Genomic DNA, 26,111 nt, shown 5'->3' with positions numbered 1-26,111 from the left:
GTGAAAGAAGACCCTTTTTAATTAATCGAAAAATATCACAAAAATTATAACAATCCATTATCGGAATCGTCGTCGTCGTCGCCAGGGGGAACGAACACGTTCAACCTGCTTTTCAGTCGTTCAATTATTTTGCCGCTCAGCGAATGACAAAAGTATTTAAATTGTGGAAGGAATTCAAATTCAAAGTCGGTTAAAGCTTTCGACAAACAAATTTATACGCTTGTTGAGAATTAACGCCCGATATTTTCATGGGACTTAAGGTTTTATTCGAAGCAAACAAAACCCGCTTTTCCCCAGTCTTTGGAAATTATAATTGATAATTGATCTGCTTACGAGTATTTGCTTATTGTTTAAAGATTATTATTAGTAGTAGTCCAATGGCTTTTTAATTATTTGAGCCATGATGTACGATGATGTACACATATATCTTTGTGTATGTCTTGAGTTCTCAATTGGAATGGCATGACTTCGTTTAGCGATATGAAACGAATGTCGCACTCTTGTTTTCAATTCAATTTCCAGCAATTACTTTGCATATCCCCCAAGAGAACCCAGTCGAACCGGAGGGGAAAAAAGAGAAGGAGTGAGGAAATCATCATCAGCCTGCCTCTATGTTGGGTTCATAAAGGGTATAAAAGGGTATGCTGTATTTGTGAAGATATATATCCCTCTTTTATCTACCTATATATCAAACTTACTTACTCGGAGGACTCTTCCAGTAGGAATAAGATTAAACGTGACTAGAAACGATTTTTTGGAAGCGATCTCCTCCTCCACCTCTCGTTCTAAGAGCTAGAGTTCCCTCTATTTTGTAGGGTATCCTCTAGTTTAAGCTTACTTAGTCTTTCCAATCTTTTGATTTCTGTTCGCCTCCACCCCCGACTGCATTTCCATTCAAATCAACGAAATTTCCACAATAGTTTTGCTGTGCAAAAAAATGCGATACAATGCAGGGGAGTACGTGCCTCATACACATACATATACAGATAATATATAGCCATCAGTCATGCTGGATATCTCTTTCTATATAGAACGTACTATTCGTACTTTTACGAGTGAAGTGTGGGGGCCTGGTGCTCCTTTTATATGGCGCCTTCTGGCAGTTTATGGCACTTTATTTATTTTATTAATTTTATTGCTCAAGTCAGGCGCTAAATGTTTAAGATTTTCCAGTGAAATAAATCACAGAAATTGTAGGTTCAAACGATGACGAAATTGTTCACAGAATGATGATATAATTCTAGGGGAAAAAATGAGATAATTTGCACATAAATGCAGGGGCATTACTTTCTGGTTTACAGCACTTTAAGTACTCTTAAAAATTAATGGATTATTGAGAGGATAGAAGATTTTAATAGTTGTCTGTGTAATGGTTGATTTAAGGAGTGATATTGATAGGAAAAGCATGGTATTGAATGGAATTATACATGATATTGATACGAACTTGAATGGTAATCAAAGGTGTACTCGTTGGGCTAGATTATGTGCTTTCATTGTTCCCAGAATTCAACAACAAAATACTAGTGGAGCGTATTTGCGAGAGATTCGGGGTATCTGAATATCGAACATCGACGGAAGTGATACGCTGGTGTAATCGTATGTACAGATGATAAAATTAATGAACAAAAGTGTTCATTCTGATACTTGTTTCATACATTGAAAGTTATCGTAAATAATTACTACAATTATTGATTAATGAATAGAGATAAAGAGTGCGATTAAAGAGCTGTCTCTTGACTAGTTGAAGCAATACAATTCATTGATTTTATGAAAGCCCTGAAACCGAATCTGAAAGGAAATTCTATAAAGATATAGGAGACACATTCCCGTACTTCTGCAAACTAGAATCTTACATCAGTTTATTTTGTATCTTAAGCCGAGAATCTATTTAGAGTAATACCGTGAAAAAGTGGTTCGTATGTAGCCCCCAAATGAGCCACAACTGAGACACACTTTCGGCGGTAGTCAGAGCCTATCGTATCAGCTGATATTCCAGTTGCCTATAATTTATAGGATTACTCGAACTGCGGGGACCCCCATCAATCGTCGATCGTCGAGTGTCGAGTGTCGAGTGTCGAGTGTAGGAGTGGAGAGAACGTGCTTATCGGCCGGCTTTTGATTCGAAATGAACTAAGTAATCGCCGAGTTGTAGAGGAGCTCCGGCGAATGTTCATTGAAGAGGAATCATAAATTTTTATGAGCAGAAAAAAACAAAACAAAAACCCAAAATTCGAAGACCAGTTTTTGGATGCTCTCCTTCTGTATGTTTGCCGAAGGTCGTGTTCTGTTTTGTTTATCGTCTAAAATGTGCCATAAAAGCTTCTCGATTCCAGTTCTATGTTTAGTTCTTCATCAACAAAGATCCACAGAGATGCTGTCGCTCCGAAAATTAGAGGCTGTGTTCAAGATTCTGCTGCTTGTAGCCTCCATTTGTGAGTCAGAGATGCGGATACAGGATGCAGATAAAGAAGGAAGCCGGAGACGGCTAAAGGAAGTGCCAGTGGAGCGATTAGATTGTCAGGAGAGCCTCTGCGTGGGATTGGAGTATCCCTCAGCCTTAGAGGTGGCCTTTTTTGGAGAGAATACCGCGGAGAAACTGAAGGACTACAAAGCACTGATCATCCACAGTTCCCGACTGATGAATCTACCAAGAAATGTCTTTCAAAGTCTGCCACAACTCGTGGAATTTGATGTCTTGGAAAGTGAGGTGCAGCACATAGAAAGAGAGTGCTTTAGGGGTTCGCAGAACTTGAAGATACTCAATCTGGGAGGAAATTCTATAAAGGAAATGGAACGAAACACCTTTGATCTTTCGACAGAGCTGGAGGAGTTGAATCTATCCGACAATCAATTGGAAGAACTCCCTGCAGGTGTATTTTTACCCCTCAAAAAGTTACAGAAACTCAATCTATCCAACAATCAACTGAAGATTGTTGCTCTAGATGTTTTCACTCATTTAAATGCACTTCAAACCGTGAATCTAGACAGCAACAAACTCAAAGAACTCCCCAGAGGACTCTTTAGACCGCTGAGACTACTTTCAGCTAGAAATAATCTATTGGAACAGATATCCATGAATACTTTTGGATCCATAGAGCATTTAATACTCTCTGATAATCCACATCTAACGAGACTTCGTCTTAAAGGAGACATCCAAGATCTGCAGGCCTCCAATTGTGCTCTGAAATCTGTGATTCTCGATGGCCGCATCACCAGACTTCGATTGGATAACAATCTTCAGCTGGAAGATGTGAAAATTACCCAGCCTCAAGCCCTGGAGCAGCTCGATTTGGCCAATACGAATCTGTCGAGTCTGGATTTTCTATCAAAGGCCACTGGATTGATGGACTTGGATCTGTCGGGCATAGATAAGCTCAAGGATACCCCAGATCTGTGGAAATCGAAGCACTTGGAGCGCTTGAGCATCACCTATCCCATGGATATGTTGCCGAAGTTAAAAGACTTGAACTATCTAGAGATACAGCAGGAAAAACTGCGAGAGATTTACATCAAGGATGTGGATTATGATTTCTTTGTCAAAGAAGATGGGATTAAATGCGACCATTTGATGGAGCTCTTAAGCGACGAGGAACTGGCGAAGGATGTGACCTTTTGGGAGGAGGATTCGACACTCTTATGTGGAAAGCATTAAGTAAACTTTAAGGGAAATAAATAAAAGATTATTCTATTTTGAAACAGAAAGATCTTTAGCGCACGAAGTTCAGCGATTAAAGGCCGCTCCAATGGTCTCTAAAAACAAGTTTTCTGTCGCATTTTATTAGCATTTGAATTAAATATACTACAGGGGTGCTTCCCTACTAAGAAACTACTACAGTGGGGATCGGTACAGAGTACAGTGGATCCCAGAGATCGCAGGGATCTCTCTTTCTCTCTCTCTATCTCTCTCTTAAGCTCTAATAGCGTTGTGTTTTCTCCATTTTGAGACTTAACGGCGGAGATATGCCTGGAACCGAAGCCACAGCAGGAGGTGGCTGGGCGCCATGATTGGTGGGAGGATTGGTGCCCGGAATAGTCGTCTGTGGAGTGGTGGGAGCTTTCACAGGGAACATCTTTGAATTCATGGCCGCATCGGCCACTTTGTTGACTTCCTTGAGGATATTCGGAGGCAGAGTGATGTCCAGGCTATCGGAATTCTGATAGAAAAGATAAGCAGCGGACATGAGACCCACCAGGGAGAGAGTAATGAGAGTCCAACGCAGACCAGAGTTGAATTTTAAGCCACTGAAAGGAAGAAGGGGGATCTATGAAAGCAGGAGACGAATGCAGACCTCTAGGACACCCACAGGAATAGCGTGTATTTGACCATATTCGTGTAGGTCTTGTTCAGGTGCACGCCCTCTTCGATCCAAAAGAGGGGAAGGATGAGCTTTGGGAGATTCTTCAGCGCCTCAATGCCCTCCACGGGCTCCATGTCGAGATTGAATTGGAGTCGCTTGGCCGCCTGAAAGGGAGTGCCAGACATCTAAAGAACGAACATAGAGATGTAATTGTATATCCTACAGAGATTCCCATTACATTTTTACCAGCTCAAAGTCGATATAAACCGCATGATCCTTCTCATTCGGATGGAGGCCATCAACGGCTGCCACTAGCTTTGGATCTCCATTGTAAAAGTGCGGCATGGAGGCCAACAGCGGGCCCCCCACACAGGGTGCCAGATTCATGGTGCCCCTCGGGGGACACGTTTCCAGATCCTCGGGATCATCGCAGAAGCAATGCAGCTTCTCCTCGGAACGCATGTCCCCCAGGTCCAGAGTGTATCTAGTGGAGGGCATGCCATGATACGAGGATTTCCTCACATAGGTGGCCCCCAAAGAGCGGCACAGATCTGGGGTGAAGGCCCACAGTCCCTCCTCCTTTTTGAGGCCAGGGGGGAACACGGTAGAGTCGGTGCCCTCGAACTGGTTGCACTCGTCGCCCGGCCAGACATCCATTTCGGGCTCCTCGGCGAATCGTATGACTTTTCCCAGTTTCTTGTTATTTTTCACGCCCCGACAGACAGTAAAGCGTCCAGCATCCGAGTGGTTGGCCTACAAAAAGAGGGGGATCTCTACAAAATCTGGGATCGATACCCGAAGGACACACTTACCTGCCCCATGAATGAGAACAAAAAGTGCGTCTGGTTGACCTGCTTCGCTTGCTTCACTTCGCCCGTGTAGAACACTGTGCAGAGGGCCTTGGCAGCAAAGTCATCCGGGGAGCAGTCCACATCGATGCCACGGAAGAACAGATCCATAAACGTGGCGGAGAGGAAGGCCTTGGCTCCGGGAAACACCAGAGACATGGCCTTGGCTATCAGCTCCATCATGGCCGCACGTTCTCGCTGGACTGTAATGCCGCCAGGCTGGAGGAAATTGAAGGGAGAAATATGATAAATCGAATTCACCCCAGAACACATTCGCAACTCATTCGTTTTCCCATTTGAATTCATGTGGAAGATCTCTAATGCGTATCTCGCGGATAAGCATCTGAGTAATTGCATTTCAAATATGATTTTCACAATTTGATAGGTGCATTTTTCGCTGCTGAGAATGTGATTTGCATAATTCCCACAGAGAGTGAGAGAGAGAGAAAGAGAGATTCAGAGAACAATGGGAGTCATTAAGGTCATGTGCACTCCGAAGAGAATTATCTATCTATCTTTAGAGCAGTACCTTATCTATCTTTAGAGGAGTATCTTATCAACCTTCAGAATCGATTATAAATATCCATCTGCCGTCACCTTTAGCTTTAGATGAGTGTCTTCCTATCTTTAAAGGAGTATCTTTCCGTTGCTCGAGTACGATCTCTCTTACCTGCATGATGGGGTGTGGCAGGGTAATAGTTTCCTCTCCCGTCAGGGGATACGATGCCTCCGCATTGAAGATAAAAGTATTCCTCATGGTAAAAGTGACCGAATCCTCCACAGCGTCATCCACCAAATCAATCTTGTCCTTCCATTCACTGCACAAGAGGGAAAGATATCAATTGCCAGCTCTAATCTCAAAGATCGATCGCAAAACCCACTCGAACACAAAGGGACCCACTTCCTGGAGCCGTGGCCGCCCACCCTGGGATACATCCTCCGGATTGGTGACATTGAAAACGTAGAAATAAAAGTGTAGCGGGAAGGGGGTATTCGACCAGAGTTCCCTGACATCCGTGCCGGGCTTTAGCGTTACTTGCTACGGATTAAAGATACTTTTCGTTAGAGATACTTCTACGGGGCGAAGAGATGGAGCTGCAGGTGGAGCACTTTTGCGAACCTTGGAGATCATAAATTTAAGTATCTTTGGGAACATAACCCAGCCGAAGAGGATGGCAAAGACGAGGGTGCCCGCGGAGACGAAGAGCAGCTTCATGCGATCGAGTTTCATTCTTCGAATGTATCTTTTCTGCTTAACACTGGCTTGAAGATACTTTTCTATCACCCAACTGCACTCCAAATGTATCTGCACTTGTATCAGATATAGAACCGATATTCGTATCTGTTTTCGGGGCTCTTCCCAGCAGAAAACGGCTTGAGACGTTCACAGTCGCGACGCAACTGAAATGCGAGTCTCTCGTGTCTTCAGAGTAGACGGACGGACGGTCGGAACTTCCTGCTCCCGCCCCCACCCCCCCTCCACGCCCCCCTCCAGACAAATGCGAATACGTGCGAATATTATTCGCTTAGCGGAACACACAGACAATCTGAGAAACACGGCACTACTTATAAAATCGATAATTGCATGTATTTGTTGTATTATAAATTGTTTTCTCTCGGCTCTCCTCCACTTTAATTCACTCTACTCTACACGGAGCAAACTTATTTATTACGCAGATATTCATATTCCATTCGGTCTTAGTCGTACACTCGAATGCGGTTTAACGAGATCTGGGGGATGGCTTTTTGGATGGCATACGAGTATATTTGATCATGCACCGAGCGATCTTCGTTTAATGGTTCTTACGGTCCAAAAACAGAAACCAGTTGAACGATCTTAGCGGTCTTTCGGGGTCTATTGCGGCCATAAATGTTGTCTGAAAATAGCTTGAACGGATTTTATGGGTTCTCCATGTGTAGAATGATTGTCTAGTCGATTCATACGTAACATAGTAATTATACAACTCTCTCTCGATGTAAACCTGAATATTTTCTGAGTCGTATATATTCTCTCACATGAACCTATGGTTTCCACATCACTCTATCGCAATTCGATCTATATCTCTGGGGTGTAAATCGGTGCCGATATGCCTATCGAAATGAACCTATGTATCTCCTACCTTTGGGCCTCCTTTTGAACTTGGACTTGATTTTTCTCCTACAATTGATATTGAATTTGACCCAAACGACACCTGGCCCATATTCCATTGTTAATCGCACCTCTCGCACTCCTCCTCGTCCTCCGATGGCCCTCCTGAGAAGTGGATTGTTTATCTAATTGTGGCAATTACCAGGAGGCCATTTTCTACCGTGTGGAACCTTTGCAAGTGTTGATGGATGATTACGGAATATGAGGAGGGGAGAAGGTGTGCCTCCAAAAGAGGCCTAAAGAAAGAGGAAATATCCCAAGGAGCTCAATTATATTTAAAAGGGCAAATGGTTCTACTATTCTTAGAAGTGCTGTACAATGCAATGCATTTATTTGATGGGACTTTTTGCTGATTTACATTTTAGGAAGGTTTTGTTTGAATCTCAAGAACTGAAGAGATCTAAGAGAAAGTGCTTAAAAAGTACTACTATCAAGTGGTTAAAAGGGTCTCTCCTAAAAAAAAAAATACAGTTGTGCTTGATGTTGTTAGGCAATCGAAAAGGAACGCAAATGCGGTTAAGTGCTTCTCCCTGTAAAACAAAAAGTACAGTTGTGCTTGGTGTTTGTGTTTTCTGTAGTTTCTCTCTGTAAAACATTCTTCAATTGGTCATAGCAGCGTTCAATGATCTGCCACCTTGAGTTGACATAAACAGAAATCGAAACTGAAACTGAGACTGAGACTGGAACTGAGACTGGAACTGCGACTGAAACAGAGGGCAAAACAACATAAAATAATGAACAGAAAAACAAACTTAAACGAATGGCAAAACCACAAACAAACACGTGACGCCGCCCGATTGTGGACCGACGGACGGATGGAGGAGAGGGTTGAGGGTTGAGGGGTATGGGTGTGGGGTCTCTCCTCAAAAGTGACACAGAAAAACGAGTCGCAAGTCAAGAGTGAAAAATGCAAATTGAAATGCGCTTGACAACAGTCCCAGACGCCAGCCCCCAGACCCCAGCCCCCAGACCCCAGCCCCCAGCCCCCAGAGGCTTCGTCTCCAGTCTCCAAGTTTCTTTTTCCGCTGAACAAATGGAAATTGAAAAGCCAGCAATTTGATTATGCTCGAGGCGGAGGCAGAGGCAAAGGCATTGAGTAACCCGAAAGCGAAAGAGGAAATTATCAATTACGGATCCACATTTGTGGCTTGGAAGCTCTCAAGAGTGCACTTCACTTATGTTGTCGCGTGAATGCTTATCATATATGTATGTATTTGTTTAACAGATCAATTGGCTATCTATTTTCATATCGCAGAGAGTTTGTAGCTCAATTTTATGACCTTTTTTTATCAGAAGAACCCCCCAAAGAGGGCCATGTGCCTCGGCAACAACGTTGCGACTGTTCATGGATACAGTATGAATCTATATGTAGATATAGATACTGCTGCTATCTTTATGGCTCTTTTACACAGTAATGCAATAGATTGTATGCAGAATAATGTCATGCAATTTCCTTGTTTTGCGTTTCCGAGAGGTAGAACAAAGGAAAGTAGAAGTCTTTGTGGTAGAAAATCATGGATAAAGATGATTTGTTATATCTACAACCGTTTCTATTTATTGATATTTAATCATCGCTTAGACCTTAAAAGATACTAAATGTGCCTCAAAGAAAACGTTTCGATGGCAAAACCACCCACCAGATGTTAGTTTTTATCCGACATACGGCTGCGGCGGCTTCTTTTCTGCCAATTAGCAGACCATCGAGAAAATCCCACGCACCGCCACCTCCACAATGAGAGAATCTCTGTTGCTAATTTTTCGACTCATTTGCGGTGCAGATAGTGCCACTCGTGCACTCGTATCTGTATCTGTGTATCTGGCAATCCTTATCGTAGGAAAAGTCTATGAAACTTCCAAGTCTCTGAGGTTCTCTGTTGATTACAATATCAATTATGACCGGCGGGGACTGATGACAGCCGCTTAATGAATTGCTGCTCCCCGTCCAAGCGAGTGACATTTCTGCTGCTATCAGCCATCGGAGGCCTTCAGTCTTCTCTCTCTCTCTCTCTCTCTCTCTCTCTCTCTGGAGTGAATCATCATTCATTACGGAGGAGGAGATCACGTGAGGGGTTGCCAGCAGACGGGCGGGGGATTGCATAAGACACTGGGCCAAGAGAACGAAGGAAGTGCCTCCATGCCTCACGCCTCAAGGCAGCTGGCAATCCTACATCATTTAGCAGCAATTACAGCCCACACACTGGGTTTCATTGTATTCATTCTATTCTGTATATCGTATTCGAATTTATATTGTATATTTATTTGTGGGCCTCAGTTTCAATACCAAGTGCCAGAGCCAAAACCAACTGCAATTGAATTTTGCATACGAGTATTTGTGATGCCTTTCAGAGGGGTATACATGTTCTATGCAGGCTTTGGCCTGTATACTCGTACAATAGATATAGATAAATAGATTGCTTTCCATTTCGGTTAAATGAAACACGCACCATGCAGTAGCACCCCTCGGTCTGGCTGACAAGCTGATAACCATATAAAAGATATAATAAAGTATCGAAATTCAGAGATATCCTTAAGAGATGCACCTAAAAATAAATAAATAATTTTTATAAGGTATCAAAGATTATTCCCATCCTCCAACAGCTTCAAAAATTAAACCATTTTACTTGTAGAACTCATTAAAATGCAACTGGGGGGATAATTTATCACATTTAAATAAATATAATCTCTCTCGGAGACACAGCCACACAGAGATACAGACGTACAGATACAGGTACCGGGCGACCCCTTGGACCGTCCGTCCCCCTGTGGCACACCTTTTGCTCAGATTTAATTTGTATTTTATTTGATTCTCGTGTGATATTTTATATGAAAATGAAACTGCTAAATGAGGCTTGAGTGCCATTTTCTGCTTTTGTTATTAATTATTGTCATTGCTGCTGACGTCGACAGTCGACAAAGCATTTTGTTTGCGAATTTGTTGTTTTTTTTCTCGTCTTCAATTAAACAATAATTTCGATTACGTGACTGCCATTACGCGTGAATTCGGGGCAAGAGTTCAATGTTTTTGGAATAGTTTCTGCCTCATTTGCATTGGATACAAATAGCCAAGGAAACCTTTGGATTTAAAAAAGGGAAAACTTTGAAAACAATGGGGAATAGAGGCACGTACTGCTTTTGATCCCCAAAGGTGGGTTCTTTGAAGTATAATCCTCTAAAATGGGTCGATAAAAGGAGTGAAGAGCTAAATCTTAACCATTTCAATCGATCTGATATCTAGAGATAAAAGATTCGATCGATTTTATGCCATTTTGGTATCGATAAGTATCTATTGAAACCGCATGTATCTCTTGGATAAATAACAAGTTCTCCTCCCTTGAGAAATCTCACTCGCAAGATACAAATGTGTCTGCAACAAGTGGTTGAAATTGTGCCTAAAAGTGTACTTTCCTTCCCCTTCCCCTCCCTTTTCCCTCCCACCATAGACTCGGAACCGCAAAATTGTGGTGTAATCGAGCATATGGCATGCCCGATGCTCGCGTACGCATCTAATGGATGCGCCCCGCCGCAATTAATGGCAATTAGATACAAATGTATCTGGTATCCACATATGTGTCTCTCATTTCGCGGTCTTCTCTCTGACGCACGTGTGGGTGGCAAATGGAGGGGGAGGGTGGGGGCAGCGGCGTGACTCACAAAAGATCAGCAGACCAAAAGTCAAAGGGTGCCCACTGCTCCCCCTGTTCAGAGATACAGAGATACACAGATACGTTTCCCCCCTCAGAGGTACAGATACTGTTTTTTCTAAGCGAGAAATTTCATTTTAATTGCCTCGACACGAACCACCAGGCCAGGCTGCTTTGTGACTCAATCCAAACTGCAGTTTGTATCTGACGGATACAACCGTGGCAGTAGCCATGCAATTACATGGCCATCTCCCTCTCTCTGTCCCTCTCCCTGCCCCTTCCACAGCCCCTCTGCTGCATGAAATTGTATAACATTAGACGCTACCCAGAAATCAATTGCATTCGTCAGCTGATTGCTCCGCTATTTTGTATCTATTTATTATTTATTATGGCTAGCCACCGCATGGCAATGTTTATGTACATATACACGAACATGTATCTTTGTATCTTTACGGCTCACTTTTTGCCAGACACTCTGGCGTCTAGTCGGGGCACTTGTTGCACGACATTGGATTGAGGAATGAGGGGAAAGCGGCAGTGGCAAACAAGAGGTGGCTTGTCTAGAGGAGTTTTCCAAAAGTGGTTTTGAATGTAGAACGATAACGATTCGTTTTGGGATTGCTTCTAAAGAGTGAACCAGATATTTCTCTAGATCGTTAGCTCTATCGACTCTTCAACCAAACACCTATCAATGCTTCATTCAACCCCGATTTGATAATGTTCTAGCAATCCTCTGTCAATCGTTCAAATGTCGATCAAAGAGCGCTCTCGTTCTTTTGGATTTTCCCTCCCTTTCTGTGGCTTGTCACTCCTCTTCTCACTCTAGATACATCTTTCAAAGATACATCTATATATACCTCTATTTTGGGGCTGGATCTTCTGTTTTGTCTGCTGCCATATGTTGAGCATTCAGACGCAGAGCTTCTTTAATTTCGGTTTCTGGCTTCTGTTTTCTGGTTTCTGTTCTCTTTCATTGTTTATTTATTTATTGTGGAACTTTTGTTTTTATTTTCACTAAAAACGTTGACGATGACGCAGCGTAAACAATGAAATTAGCTTTTGTTTTTGTTGTTGTTCGGATCGGATCGTTTCGTTCTTTCGAAGAGAAACGAAGAGGAACTGCGCGGTGAAATGACGAGAATTTGTACATTTTCTCTGCCTTTTGTTTCGCGACCTTCACCTCTGTGGTGGTTTCGGGGTTTTCTGGTTTCCATTTTATGGAAATCGGTGTCTAAAATGAGAGATCGACAGAAAATCGATCGAATGTGGAATAGAAGAATGATCGGAAATCGGGTAATGAATGCTAGTTGATTGATAGGAGATCAGTATAAGACAGCAGATTGGTTGAGGATTGATGATACATAGAAGATACATTTCCTTCTAGATTTATTGAAGATTCGATAGAAAATCGATTATAAAAAGCTGTGAAAAGGATAGTATCGCTGGTTTAATAGAAGATTGGATTGCATTTTTATAGACAATCTATTGAAAATCGAGAAATAATGATAGTTTAATAGAAAATTCGATTGAAAATCGATAAAGGATGCAAGCCATCGTCCAAATGATCGATAGACGATCGATATCCCTCATATCAACACAAAAGGAACGTTCAACATTCAACTTATAGAACCTTCCTATAGAACGATCCTCAAACCTTTTTACAGATCCCCAAGGATATCAGGCGGCATATCAATGTCGTGCAAAAGAAAATATTTGTGACAGCGAGTGAGAGACATCAGAGAGAGATAGACAGAGAGAGAAACAGAGCAAGAGAGTGCTCGCATCCAAAGATCATCCCAAAAAAAAAAAAACAAAAAGGAAAACAATCCCACAAATGGCATCGCCACCACCTGGCGACTGCATTGAGGAGAAGGAGCATGTGAAACAGCAGCCAGCGGCGGGACAGCCGGCAGAGGAGAAGCCTGATCCCGCCTACCTGGAGGACACCTTCGAATGCGCCTTCGAGTCGACGATGGAGGGCCTGGAGGAGCAGGACGGCTACGAGTCCGACTCCGAGCCAGATTCGGCTGCATCTTCAGGCAGTTTGCAGACGCATCTGCAGCCGCAGACAGAGCGGGAGTCGCGGGGTCTGGTGCCCCACGGACCCCATATCGATGCCCAGATGCTCAAGTGCCTGCCGCGATCCAATTCCTTCGATTTCCAAAGCAGCAGCAGCGACGACGAGGAGGAGCAGGACGACGATGACGATGTGGATGAAGTGCATCTCAGTTTGAGCCTGAGCCTCAGCGGCAAGTTCGGCAAGGATCTGTACGCCATGAATCCGCGTCCGGGCTACCTCCTGCCGCCCTTCACCGAAAGGCGGCGGCTCTCCCAATGCAAGGAAGAGGATGATGAGGATGGAGATGGGGAGAAATCTCTTCAGACAGGTGGCACGGACGCTTCCAAAGCCGAGAGAGCCTCCAAAGCGCCGCCACGTCCGCCCACGCCCCAGGACGAGGCCTCCAAAGAGCGGTTCAAGGATCTGGAGCGGCTAAGGCAACAGTTTATGCACAAAATCGACAGAATCAACACGCGGAACATCGAGGAGAATGCGGCGCCACCACCACCGCCTCCACCGCCACCCCCGATACCAGCGACCATTCTCCCCAAGGCTCTGAAGGAGCTGCTGCACACAGAGGAGCCGGCTGCCCCTCTGCCCCCAAAGGAAATCCCTCCGCCAGTGGACAGGGAGAAGCCACCCACCTCGCCGTTGCCTCTGCCCTCAGAGCCGCCGCTCATCATAAATGGCAAATTCAAGGTGTCTCTGGCCCAGGAGACGCCTCCGGAACTGCGTGTGGAGGCGCAGCAATTGGCGAAACTGCGTGCCTCCTCCAATGCGCACACCATCAGCTTTCCCTCCAGCTTCGGGGGCTACTCCTCGGTCCAAGGACTGTTCTCGCAGCGCTACGGCTCGCACAAGTTTCCCCCGTCAGCCACGCCACATCTCTCCAAGCAGTTCTTCGAGCCATCGCTGGTGGAGATCCGCACCAGTAATGTGGCTCTGAATACAGCCGGACTCCCAAACCAAAGCCTCCATTGTGATACCCAAAGCTTAGCCATTAAGCCTCTGCAGGCGCCTCCGCCTAGGACGCCCAGCGAGCGAGAGCTGGACGACATCTGGATACGACGTACGACGCCACCCGCTGCCACGTACGGGGCAAAACCTGCGGGGCCGAGACCTGTGTCCCTGGGAGGGGCATCCACGATGCCACGTTTGCAGAGGAGCGCGAGCAGTGCCTCCACATCGAGTCCACCGCGACCGCTGCAGGCCTCGGGATCGGTCTCGGGTTCCGTTTCGGATGAAGTAAGTCCTCGAATAAAGGAACGATGAAGAAAGGTTTGCAAGCATCGATGGATCGATGGCAGATCGATTTTTATGGATCATATTTTTTCAGTGATGTTATTTTCATAAAGAGAGCCAAGGTCTCCAGGAATGTGAGAATAGTTGAATGGAATTGGGGCACGAAGGTGGGTTTTTTCAGCTCCTCTCTCAACGAACGTACAAAATACCGATGGACGCAACCGGATGGACTCTTTCCAAAGGAATGCTGGCCGGATCTTCAATATCAGAACCCTTTTTGGGCAGACAGTTTCCGTAAACACTGCCAGACTGCCATCCATATCTCAAGTGTAAATAAGATCTCTTTTTGAGGTTGATCCCATAAATGATTCGTTGACAGAAAACACCCCCAAAAATAGTTCCAAGCTAAATAGCAATCAAAACAATATTCAAACCGCAGAAAACCGCAGAAATGTCGCTCAGCAATGCCTCCAAAAACGAGGGCGAGGGCTTTGTTTAATCTTTATATTCACTCCTCCTCGGACTGACGTCATTTCGTGTTTCTTTTGGGTTTTGTGTGCACTTTCCATTATGAAATCATTTAGCGAAAGAAAGAGAGAGATAGCCATGCCATAAGAAAGAGGAAAAGGACAGGGATTCCGGGAAAATGATGTCATTAGGAGGAGAGTTTTTGGGGATATCGGAGGAAAGACTGAAGACTGCGTCAAGAGGAAAGTAGAGTAGTGCTAGTTTTCTTCTAAGGAACGTCTGAAGTTTGGGGAACCATACCGAGGTGCGCTGCTGCATAACGCGTAAGCCTTGTTCCAAGAAAGTTCTGAAAGAATTCAAGAGATTTCATCATGATTGTAGACTGTGCCTGTAGATTGTGGGACCAACGACTTTTTCCTTACATTTTATTCGTTTCTTTATGAAGATTCCTTCTTCTTTCTGCTGATCTTTCTTCACTTCGAAAGTCCGTTTTTATATAAGAGAATCATACTTTCGTTTGATCTGCCTAAAAACACAGCAATTATTTCGATGAAAACCACATAGATATTTCCATGCCCATATCTCATGAAAGCTCTTTGGGGGGAGCATCATCATCTTCCACTCTCTCAAGAGCTCTGTCTGAAGCAGATTCACTTGACCTGAGCACTTGGCTCTTTCTTTTTGTTTATTCAATAGTCATAATTGTGAATGCCAGCGCAGATCTTTCGCTATGGTTAATAGTACTCGTAAAATGTTCTATTTATAGGCCCCTCCACTCTTAGCCAAGATCCAAGATTCCCATCCACAGAAAATAGTCGTAATTTTCGGCCTGGTTTTTCCTCGGGAGTTTCTGTCGACCAAAAGGTAAACACAATCTGTTTTTGGTTGTATCCACAGTGCGATATATGTATATCTTTATACACGATTATATATAGGGGGTGTACATATCTGTAGGGAAGAGAGTGGCGTGTCTACCTCCTCTGTTATCGTGCCACAATGCCCATCAGCAGTTCCCTCGCAGAGGGTCGCTTCCATTTCTTATTTGCTTTGACGGAATGCGAGAACCATACATATACATACATATCTACGGTATATGTATGTTTCTCTCTATATCATTTCCATATCGCTCGAGTATATAGGGGAGGAGTAATTACCTGTTCTCTCTTGGACAAACAATGACGTCAATGAGGGGCGGCCCCTCTTCTGCGGCTGTGGCACTCCCTGAAACGGCTATAAGACCCCTATCCCACCTACAATCGTAATCGCAATCGCCAGAGGAAGTCCATTTCCCCCCCACACCACCTTCTCCTGTATCAAAATCACTTTTAGAGCTGTTTAAATATTGATTTAGACGCCAGCCGAGAACAGCTGATACCATGCCATGCCCTGCCCCATGCCCCACTTTTTCCTGAAGATGCAAAGCTTCGGCTTCTGGTTTTTTTCTCGTCTTTTTTGTAACCCACTTTGAGGGGAACGCCAGACCCCAGACGTTAGCTCATCGACATTCGGTCGTATGGCCCTCGGGGGCACGTGACTGTGCAGTTTGTTAATGAAACCCAATGAAAACAGGGCTCGGGTCGGGTCGGGCGTTATTGCGGCTCGAATTTCTTTGTAGTTTTTGCTAAAAATAAACTCAAATACAGGTGGGGAGGAGGCACTTTTCGATTTTGGAGATCTTTGAGGCTGTCTGCGGATTGGACTTTGCTTTCGACTCTTTTGGGTCTGCAGATCTCTGATGCTGTTTTTTCGGCTCTAAAATCTGCTAATGTTTGTGAAAGTTGTTAGAGTTTAATGCAGATGAACAATTAAAGCACTTTTCGCTCTACAATAAGGTTTTTTGCTGTGTTAAAACCGAGGTCTAAGGAGGCGGTCTACAGATGTGGTAGAGATCTCAGACAGAACACATGTTAAATACCAGAATATGAGAAGACCACACAGAAAAAGCCTTAAATTGAATTCCCTCTTCAATCTTCATTATGGAGTCCTCTAGAATTTCCTCTTAGATCTGAGAAATGAGATTTTTTCTATAGCAACAGCTTCTGTGACCATATCGTGCACAGCCACTGTGGTCCTTTGGCCCACATTTGATTGTAATTTTGCGTAATCATAAATTAATTGATTAGATTCGATTCGATTCGATTCGATTGAAGGCGCCGCGGGCGGAGAGGTCCTTCCTTCGGTTCTTTCTTGTTGCTTCAATTAAAGGAATCGCATCGGGTGTCGTCAGATCCAATTGTTGTCCCTCCTCTCTTCTCCTCTCTCCTCTTCTTCGGGCAAAGTGGCTTTTACGTGGGGAATAAATTGTGTTTGTAGACAATTCGGCATAATTGCAGACAGCAGCTAGAAAGGAATAGTAGTCGGCGAAAGGATAATTGCTGGGGCCCTCCGTTTTCAGTTTGTCTTTGGCCGCAACGCCAGAAACATGCCAGAAACACCAGAGACTCCGCCACCAAGAGAATCTCCCACTGAAACCAAACCAAATCTCAATCCAATTCCGACACAAACTCAAAAACGTCATGTTCGCTTTCAGGAGCAGGATGGCTCGGCCGCTGGAAGCCGTCCGCCAGGATCTCGGCCTTCAAGCGCACCCGCAGAACCCAATGCAAAGGCGGCGAAAAAGGCCTACAAAAAGATGGAAAAGGAGCAGCGGTAAGTTAAGAATACTCGCCCCAGATTATCCCTGAAACAATCACTAACTTCACTAATTTTTAGCCGCCAAGAGAAGGAGCAATCCCGCAGGGAGAAGGAGGCCCGCAAAATGGAGCGCGAGACAGCGCGACGGATCGAGCGGGAGGCCGCCAAGTTGGAGAAATTTAATCGCCACAGCGAAAAGATCTCACGCAGCACCGAGCGCATGTCGGGAGTCGGTGGAGGCTCGCGTTCCGGTTCCCTGGAGCGGAGGCGCAGCGGCGAGGACTCGCCGGTGCTCAATCAGTCTACAGTCCATGGCATCGCGTCGCCCAATCGTCGGCCCACGATCTTCGATGTGTTCCGGCCGCGCGCCAAGTCGGATGCCAAGCGGCAGAAGGAGAAGCATCTGCTGGATCCCTCCTCGGCGGACAGCAGTGCCGGCAGCAGCACGTACTCCGTGTCCGGCGGACCAACACCTGTCTCCGGCGCCGCTGCCACTGCAGCAGGTGGGGCAGGTGCGGCAACGGGAGTGGCGGGAGCTGGAGCTGGGGGTGCCGGGGCAGGCCTTATGAACTCGATGAAGGTGGCAATGCAGAACTTTGGCCACCGCCAGCATCCCGCCGTGACGATAACCAATGCCGATGGCACAGTGTCTGCGAAAAGCAAGTACAAAGATGGCAGCGCCCATCCGCATCAGGGTAGCGACGCGCAGGTGAGTCTTGCGAAGCAGTTCTCCCTTTGAGGGATCTCCTTAACCGTATACCAATTCCATTCCGTTCTCAAGTATTACCACACGGTGACGGCAGTGCGTCCGAATGCAACGCAACGCTCGCCTATGACCAAGGTGATGGATCTGTTCCGGCATCGCTCCAATTCGGCCGTCAGCGAAGCGGACAAACGTAAAGCGGTGAGTGGAGACCTTTTTATTTAAGAGAGAAAATATAGAAATAGTTAGGAACACACTCCCCGCTGAATTTTACATGTTACTTACATACCCATGTAGTACTTTAGTGGCGCCCTGATAACGTTGTGGGTTTTACTTGACTTACTACTCTGAAATGTAGATGGCGCTAGTAATTTCAAGGGGGAAACTTCATAAATTGGACAATGCAGGGTGCCAGTGTGTCTCTCTTTTGTTTTTTTTTTGGTTCATAGATCTATAGATCCCCATGTATTGATTGCTTTATCAGATTAAATGTTGTACACACGCCCTCACACATTTTGCCCCGCCAGTATGAATGCCAGCCTGTCTCTCGTAATCAAATTCCTAATCTCGCATGTACCATTCTTATCGACGATGAATCGTCATTAATAATCGCTTATTGGCTCGCAATCTATAAATAATTTGTGAGCAAATTTCTGATTTGCCGATTTGATTGATAAGCTTCGATAAAGAACACAAAAACCCATATATTTCTTATCAGAAAGAGAGACAACAACAAGCGACCGACCCGTGCATGACACTCTCTCCTTCTCTTTTGCAACAACTTGCGACGTCCGCACATCCTTGTTTCAATGCATTCAGCCTCCCTCCCTCTCTCTCTCTCTCACTCACGCCCTGTCTATGTCTCTCCGCCAACAGGTGATCATTGTATCAGCTGTTCTGCTTTCTCACTCTCCCTCTCTCAGTACACTCTGCTTGCTGATACCGCTCTCTCAGCTGTTTTCTGTTTTTAACACACACGGACACCATGCATTACGTATACGCCAGCGTCGCTGTTTCTGCCGCCGTCGTTTTCTTCTCTTCTGTGTATTTTACTTGATTTCCAATTGCATTTCCATTTGGACGGCTCGAGAGTTCTGTTTCCTTCTGTTTCGCTAAAGCTAACAAAAACAGAAAAAAATAATTTATAATAAAAAATATATTCGTCGGATTAAATGTATAAATCGCGTTTCCAGAAGTTTCCTGTATTTATGCGTTGGTTTTGTATTGTGTTTAAACGAAGAAAAGCTCGTTAGCTAGTGAAATATGCCGCTTGAAATGATCTCTAATTGAATGTGCGCTGCCTTATCAAATTTATGGCTGAAAAGTGTCCGAAAAAGTGTCTCAAAAAATACATGGAATTTTCCGCCGCTCCCCCTTTGATTTATGACCATTCTTTTTCTCTAAGTGTATTTAAAGATTATTTAATAAATTCTATTCCATTTTGTTGTTGCCATTTTAGTTCTAATGTGCCGCCACAATTAGATTTGATTGAAAAGTTCCCCGCGTGGATTTCGTCAGACTTCCTCCTTCACAAAATTCAATTTTCAAGTTCAAAGACAAAAAGAGGAAGAACAAGAGACGGGGGGTAGAGGGGCAGAAGTGCCCCATATTTTGTGCATATATTAATTATCTAGTCTAGAGAGTCTGTTACATATTTATTTAATTAAGGCATGGAAAATGAATGCGAAATACGCCAAAAGACCCAACACAATAAATGGCCAACATGTGATCTTTATCAGTGTATGAGTGTGTATCCGTGTGTTTATCTCTCTTCGTGTGTGTGTGTGTGTGTGTGTGTGTGTGTGTGTGTGTGTGTTTTCTGTTCTTGTTGTTGTTGTGATTATTGCTCTATTATCGTATTCGTGAAATTTGCTAAATAATTTCTGTCGCGTTTTGTTTTGTTGCTGACTTTTGCTGTGTTTTGTTTAAGGCCTTTAAGCCATTTCTTTAGTCGCTAATTTGTTAAGTGTCCAACATATTGGACAGAAGGGTAGCCAGCCGAGGGGTAGAAGAGTAGAGAGGCTGAAGGGTAACACTTGTTCTTGGACGTTCTTGACTTCTTGGCTCAATGACAAGACTCGTGCATATATTCCAGAAATTTTCGCATTTTTGGCCTGTCGTGTGGCTAGACAAAAACGGTTCTCGTTTAAAAAGCATCTTTATATTCACTAGATCATGGGAAGATTTCTTCTGTAAGAATCTCTTCTACAATAATCGGATTCTCCTGGTGGACTGCTGGCTGAAGCTTCAATAAATATTGTATATCATCCCATCTCCCTCGAACGACAGAACCTTAGGCACGTGTTCACTCAACAGAGCTTGCTTTTATTGTGCACATTATATAGTCTATAATTGGAATAATCGGATACAGAATATGTTTCCCGAGCAAATGTTCTTGTTGTTGAAATAAAAACTGACCTTTGTACATGCTGTATATGTACTTTCCCCACAATTTGTGCCAAATTTCGTAGCCGAATGGACATTTTATAGTCACAGAATATTTTCTCCTCTTCAGGGATCTTCAGTGATCGATCGTTTGCCAATAGTTTTTCTAATAATTATCGTTTCTGATGGAACACAGATCTTTCCATTCAATAATATTTGTTTTGTTTGATCTTTTACTGGTCATTCGCTGGTGACTGTTTTACGGCCTATATACAGATGATATCACACTCATAAAACCCTTTTTCCAGGCCTACCCAACTTTTCAGGGCCTCCGATAAGAACAATACTCGTAGTATTATTTGCAAAAAGAAAACGCAAGAAAACAAAATATTATCAACAGTTGGGGCACCCGAACAAAAATTTAATTTAGAATTTAGAATACACAGCGGAAGACAGACAGAGAGATAAGATAAGAGCGGTGGAAAGAGAGACAGAGAAAGAGAGATAGAATGGGAATACAGTAGAATATATACTCGTACTCTCTCCAATATCTGCCACTGATTACTGAATAGATTTCTGGCTCTAAATCAAATCAAGAAACAATAAATACAATCATATCCAACAGATCTCAGCCACCTTCCTTATTTGGCAGATACCCCCACAGATATGTTGTGCTTTCCAGATCTCAGATCTCAGATTTTCTTTCCTCTTTCCACTAGGAAATGAAATGAAAAGAAAGTAAAAAAGTGTCACACAAGGAATTTCTGTAATTATTTCTATTTTTGGTGGCATTTCACTCTTTGTATTCTGCTTGTTAATCAATCATCTGTCAAAAGCCAAACACTTTTGGCCCGTCCTGGGATCCACACTCTATATATCTATAGTATCTACACTTGTGTGTGTATCTAGTTATTGTTGCTTATTATTTCTATTTGCTCGGAGGTCGACCACTTGACGGGCACAACTAGGCGGCAAGTGTTTTTGGCTTTTGGGAAGTATTGTTTTATGGCGACAGCGGGTCTCCCTCTCCGTTGATTGGGAATGTGTTAAATACATATATAAAAATATATATTATTGGCAATTTTCTCTGTTGTTTAATTGGGAATTTTTGTTATGTTTGGAAGTGGTTATGACCAAATGAGCAGTTGGGAAGAGTTTTATGGCATTTGATTGGTTTCTACAAAAGCATCTTTTACAACTACCAATGAGGGAATATATATTCCTTGGCACAAGAAGTATGCTGTGAATATTTTATATTTTTTTATAATCTATCCACAACAGTCCCTGCACTATTTCGACACCATTCGAAAGGGTCTCTTGAAATTTTATGGTGAATCCCGTACTCATTTTGTGCCTCGATAAAAACATGACATCGGAGTTCGATTAGAGCTCCAAACCATCCAAAAAGAATCCATCAAAAGCTTATTTTGAGATCTACGTAGTCTACTGCGTGCGTTTTAATTAACATGCCTTTTATTAGCGGCTTTTTGCTAAATGAAATCTTCTAAATCCAACAGCTCTTTTGAGCGTTATTTTTTGGCAGTCTTCCAATCGAGAAGGCATTCTAAACGGAACCTAAAATGATTTATAACCAACATCAGCGGTCCCTCGTGCGAAACCCTTTGGCGAAACATTTTGTTTCCCTTTTCTGGCGCATTGTTTTGTCTACGTTTTTAGTTGTTTTTCTAATTAACGTTAATGACTGTGTGTTTATTTATTCAATTTTGCGCACATTTCTCCAACAAATATTGACTATAGAAATGCCAACAAAATGCACAATTCGTCAAGTGCTCAGAGTCCATAGAAAGGCCTAAAAATAGTTGAAATATTTATATGGAAAACGTGTCGTGACAAACAAAGTCACACACAAAAAACCATCAAACAAAATTATTGTAGAAAAAACACTGCAAAATTTCTGTTTTTTTTCCCTTTACGAAATGACCTCTGCTCTTTTTCTCTGGGGAAGAGTCGTAATATTCGAGAGACGACTATGATATTTCCCAATTCTGAGGGACTTTGACGGTAGACTAGACAGGTTTCGTGATTGGAATTATTGCGTATATTCATTTGAAGGGCTTATAAATTGTCTAGAGCTTGGCAATCAGTCCTCAGTCAGTTATTCACTTTATGCGCTGAGATAGCAGAAATGTTTCCGTTCTGTTGGGAATCCTTGAATCCTTCTCTGTTTGGCAATTGTAAATTAATGTATTTAACAAATTTGGTATGAGAGTCGAAAACCACTAAGATCCCTCCTGCAAGCAGTTAATCCTCTGACTGCAAGCAGTTCACGGTCTTTCTCGGAACACTGCTTGCCCTTGACCCAGCAGAACGCTACCTGTTCTCGCGCGTCTCGTCTGCTCCCTGTGGCTACTTCTGGGACTTTGACTGCTCTTCAATTCAATCGAATGAGGGAATTGGATTCGATACCGTTCCACTCGCTTGGAATCCCAGCCCAGCAGCCTCTAGTCTCGTGTCGCATTCGTGGTGTGTACCTTTCAATCAAAGTTTTTGTCAATTTCAATTACGCGACAGCACACGACAGTAGCAATCAACAGATGAGGCGTGGCCACGCCACCCACCTCCCTTCAAATGCAATGAACTTTTTTTGCTCCGCGTGCAATCAACTTTAATGCGTCATCAAATATATTTTGTTCTTATTTTCTCAATTAAAAGAGTTCGGGGTCAAGGATTAATTTGTGGGGTTGAGAAAAGAAAGCTGAAGAATACTTATATATTTCTCTGGCGTACTAAGTGTGGGGAAATCTCTCTCCTCAATCATGGTCGACAATTATTTCATTTATTTTCATATTTCCGCAAGGGAAAACGAAAAAATGTCTTGAAGGGCACATAAAAAATATACATGAATTTACTCCCGGCGGGAAAAAGCCAGCAAATTTAAATAATTTATGACTGAAAATATTAAAGGCAATCAAAAATTTTTTACAACTTGTGATTTTTGTGTAATAAAAGCAATAAAAAGGAAAAAAGAAAAACAAATTAAATAAATGCTAACCGCAAACTGGTGCCACCTGTTGCTAAGTAGAGGAAGTACGCACATTTCAAGCAGTTCGAAGCAGTTCTAAGCAGTGCTTACCGCTCGCAGCCGCTAAGCAGTGTGCTATTTGAATTCCAATTTGAATTTGAAATTATAGTTTCGCAGTGAAATACAAAATTAAAAAAGAAGTAAAATCTAAAGAAATATGAAAACGAGACAATTGAGCTGATATCTAAGATAAATCCGGATCATAGCCTTACAAAACTTAAATTAAAGCCCTAACCAAAATGTCAGCGGTCAAGCGCTGGATCTACCGCCACACGCACTCAAGCAGTGCAGCCTCGTCTTCGCCAGGTCCTCCTCCCGTCTCACCCACAACTAAGACGCGGCGGGGGCGCAGTCATTCCCTGGATGTACAATCGCTACCAGGAATCAGGGCCATGTTGTCGAACAGCGTAAGCAGAAGAGGTTACATTTGGGATTGGGAATTTCAATTATTTATTTATATTTATATTTATTTGATTTTTTCTCTCTCCTTTTTTTTTACAGCGCGTTGCGGCGCATCAACAACAATTGGCTGTACAAAGTAAGTAAAACGTTTAAATAAACTCTAATTTATATGCATTAAGCGATAATTAAGAACAGCAAGTACCAGATTTCGCATAAAAACTAACCCAATTTCTAGCCAAAACAACCCATTCTATCAAAAAATATAACCTTGACTTTGAAATTTAAACAAAAAGTAAAGCAGAGTCTCACTCACTCACTCAAACAGGCGTCACACTCTAAGTAAACAGCGAAAACTAAAACAAAACAAACAAATAAAACGCAATGAAAAAAAATACAACACTAAAAAACCACAGAAGTTCGTAGCGAAAATCACATGCAAAAAACCAGAAAAGGCAGGCAGGCTTTTGAGAGTCGAAACTATTGATACTCTTTGGAGATCTTCAACGATCTTCTCCAACGAGAGGCTAAAGAAAAGGGTTAAACCCAGTTAATAATACTCAATGAGAGAGTATTGAAAACAAAAGCAGAGCCGCTTGAATTAAGATTTGTTTAGCAGAGAGGAGAGGCAGAAAAGCAGTGAGAACCGGAAAGGCTGAGAAGAGCGCCAGAAAAGCAGTGCAAAGAGTGGCGACCAAATAGAAAAACATCAGAGGGCCGGCCGGATAGATATGTAGATAAATAGAGCGCTTTGAATAGGTAAACAATATGTTTTACATATGTAAATGCCAGGCAGAGTGCTAAGATTATTTCTATTCAACATTTTAATTCATTTGCTGTCCGAATCAATTGAAAAAGCTTGGATAACAGTAAAGAAGAAGACGAATAAGGGGAATAAAGCAATCAATTCCACTGCGTAGGTGTGGGAACAGCTGTTGTTATTGTGGAATATTTTCTTGTTTTCTTTTTACTCCATCTCATTAATAAAAGTAATTGGAGTGGAAATATACCACAAGTTTATTAATAATTCAATTAGTATTCAAATTTAAGTTAATCGAATGATTGCCATGGATTATCATTCAAATAAAATACTACTAGAAATACCAAACCTATTATATGCCATCTAGTATTCTCACAGAACTCATAGAACAGCGCTTATCTTGAAGGTAATAGATTTTGTAGTAAAATCGTGGGTGCGCAAACTTTGTTCTTCTGACGATCGCTAGTTATCGATTACTGCTAAGCTCTTGCCACGTTTAGCGATAGTACTTTTCTTTCTTCCCCCTTTTAATCCTCATCAATCTCCCTTGTCATTAAACACTTGACACGCGTTTCTATGGCTAATGAAAATGCAATTTTCTCTTGTTTTGAAATGTTACATGGCACGAGCAATAACAACTTTATAAATAGCTTGAATAACAAGAAAAATGCAATGTCGGTGCAATTTCCACCCCAAGACAAAGCGTGTCGTCAACAAACAAATAAAAAAAAACTATTGTTCCGAAATAGAAAGAGAAAAACAACTTATAAAAGTACACCCAAAAAAAAAACAAATGTTTGTTGCTCCTTTGATTTATGAACTGCATTTCAGCGATACACACGTCATCGTTCATCGATGGCTAACATCCGATACAGTTGCTTCGGTGGCGTCATTGCAATTCAGAAGATAGCGAGTGCAACAGAAAGGAAGAGAGAGAGAGAGCGATAGTGAAGGACTTAAAGAGAGTCCAACTGTTGCTACTTCTGATTCTGGATTTTTACCCTCTCTCTGACCTTGACAGTCTCACCACTGGGTCTCTCATACACATGCACATATACATATCTGTAGATGTATGTGTGTGTGTATGCATGTAGGGGGCTGCAGTTTGTTGCTTTTATGTTGATGTTTATGTTAAGCTGCATTTTCAATGTCAGGCAAAAGCAAGAGTGAGAACAGCAACAACCACCATTGACTGTGCATCCCTCCCCTCTCTCTTTTCATATCCCTCTCTCTTTCATGTGTTTTCGTTTTTCCTCTTTTTTGGTGTTTATTTCGTTTTACCCCTTTTACGGGTTGCCGGCTGTCTCGTATCAAGTGTCTGACGGGCCCATGACGTAATATATTTTTGAAACACAGCGAATGTTGGTACGGAATGCAGGAGAGAAGGAGAGCCAGAGCTAAAGGAGCGGCAGAGAGGCTGTCTGTTTGAGAGAAAGCACATAAAAAAGTCGAGATTTTTTTGCAACCCACAAACAAATCTCA

The 26,111-nt window shown here is 43.0% G+C and overlaps 2 protein-coding genes across 5 annotated transcripts in view; one reads left to right on the top strand and one right to left on the bottom strand.

Moving 5' to 3' along the window:
- LOC108155333 (5'-AMP-activated protein kinase subunit gamma-1) overlaps positions 1-26,111 on the top strand; it is a 58,848-nt gene that overhangs the window by 7,092 nt on the left and 25,645 nt on the right. The window contains exons 3-7 of one of the 4 annotated variants that reach the window (XM_017286076.2): positions 12,601-14,240; positions 17,236-17,354; positions 17,418-18,048; positions 18,121-18,243; positions 23,972-24,008. In XM_017286076.2, the coding sequence (XP_017141565.1) occupies positions 12,771-14,240; positions 17,236-17,354; positions 17,418-18,048; positions 18,121-18,243; positions 23,972-24,008 (2,380 nt within the window). In that variant the 5' untranslated portion in view covers positions 12,601-12,770. Of the gene's footprint in view, positions 1-8,471; positions 8,502-12,600; positions 14,241-17,235; positions 17,355-17,417; positions 18,049-18,120; positions 18,244-23,617; positions 23,878-23,971; positions 24,009-26,111 lie in introns of those variants that run through there. The other 3 variants (XM_033388765.1, XM_017286077.1, XM_017286082.2) reach the window with 3 other exon arrangements.
- Positions 3,733-6,541, bottom strand: LOC108155334 (sensory neuron membrane protein 1). Its single transcript, XM_017286084.2, has 7 exons — positions 6,267-6,541; positions 6,028-6,185; positions 5,817-5,964; positions 5,111-5,365; positions 4,545-5,051; positions 4,305-4,483; positions 3,733-4,242 (listed from the first exon to the last, which is right to left on the bottom strand). Exons 1-7 carry the CDS (start codon positions 6,375-6,377, stop codon positions 3,915-3,917), a joined length of 1,686 nt encoding a protein of 561 aa, XP_017141573.1. The 5' UTR covers positions 6,378-6,541; the 3' UTR covers positions 3,733-3,914.

The sequence above is a fragment of the Drosophila miranda genome, chromosome 2, assembly GCF_003369915.1.
Source record: "Drosophila miranda strain MSH22 chromosome 2, D.miranda_PacBio2.1, whole genome shotgun sequence".
In the NCBI taxonomy this organism is placed as follows: Eukaryota; Metazoa; Arthropoda; class Insecta; order Diptera; family Drosophilidae; genus Drosophila; species Drosophila miranda.
This window is presented reverse-complemented; position numbering and strand designations above follow the sequence as displayed.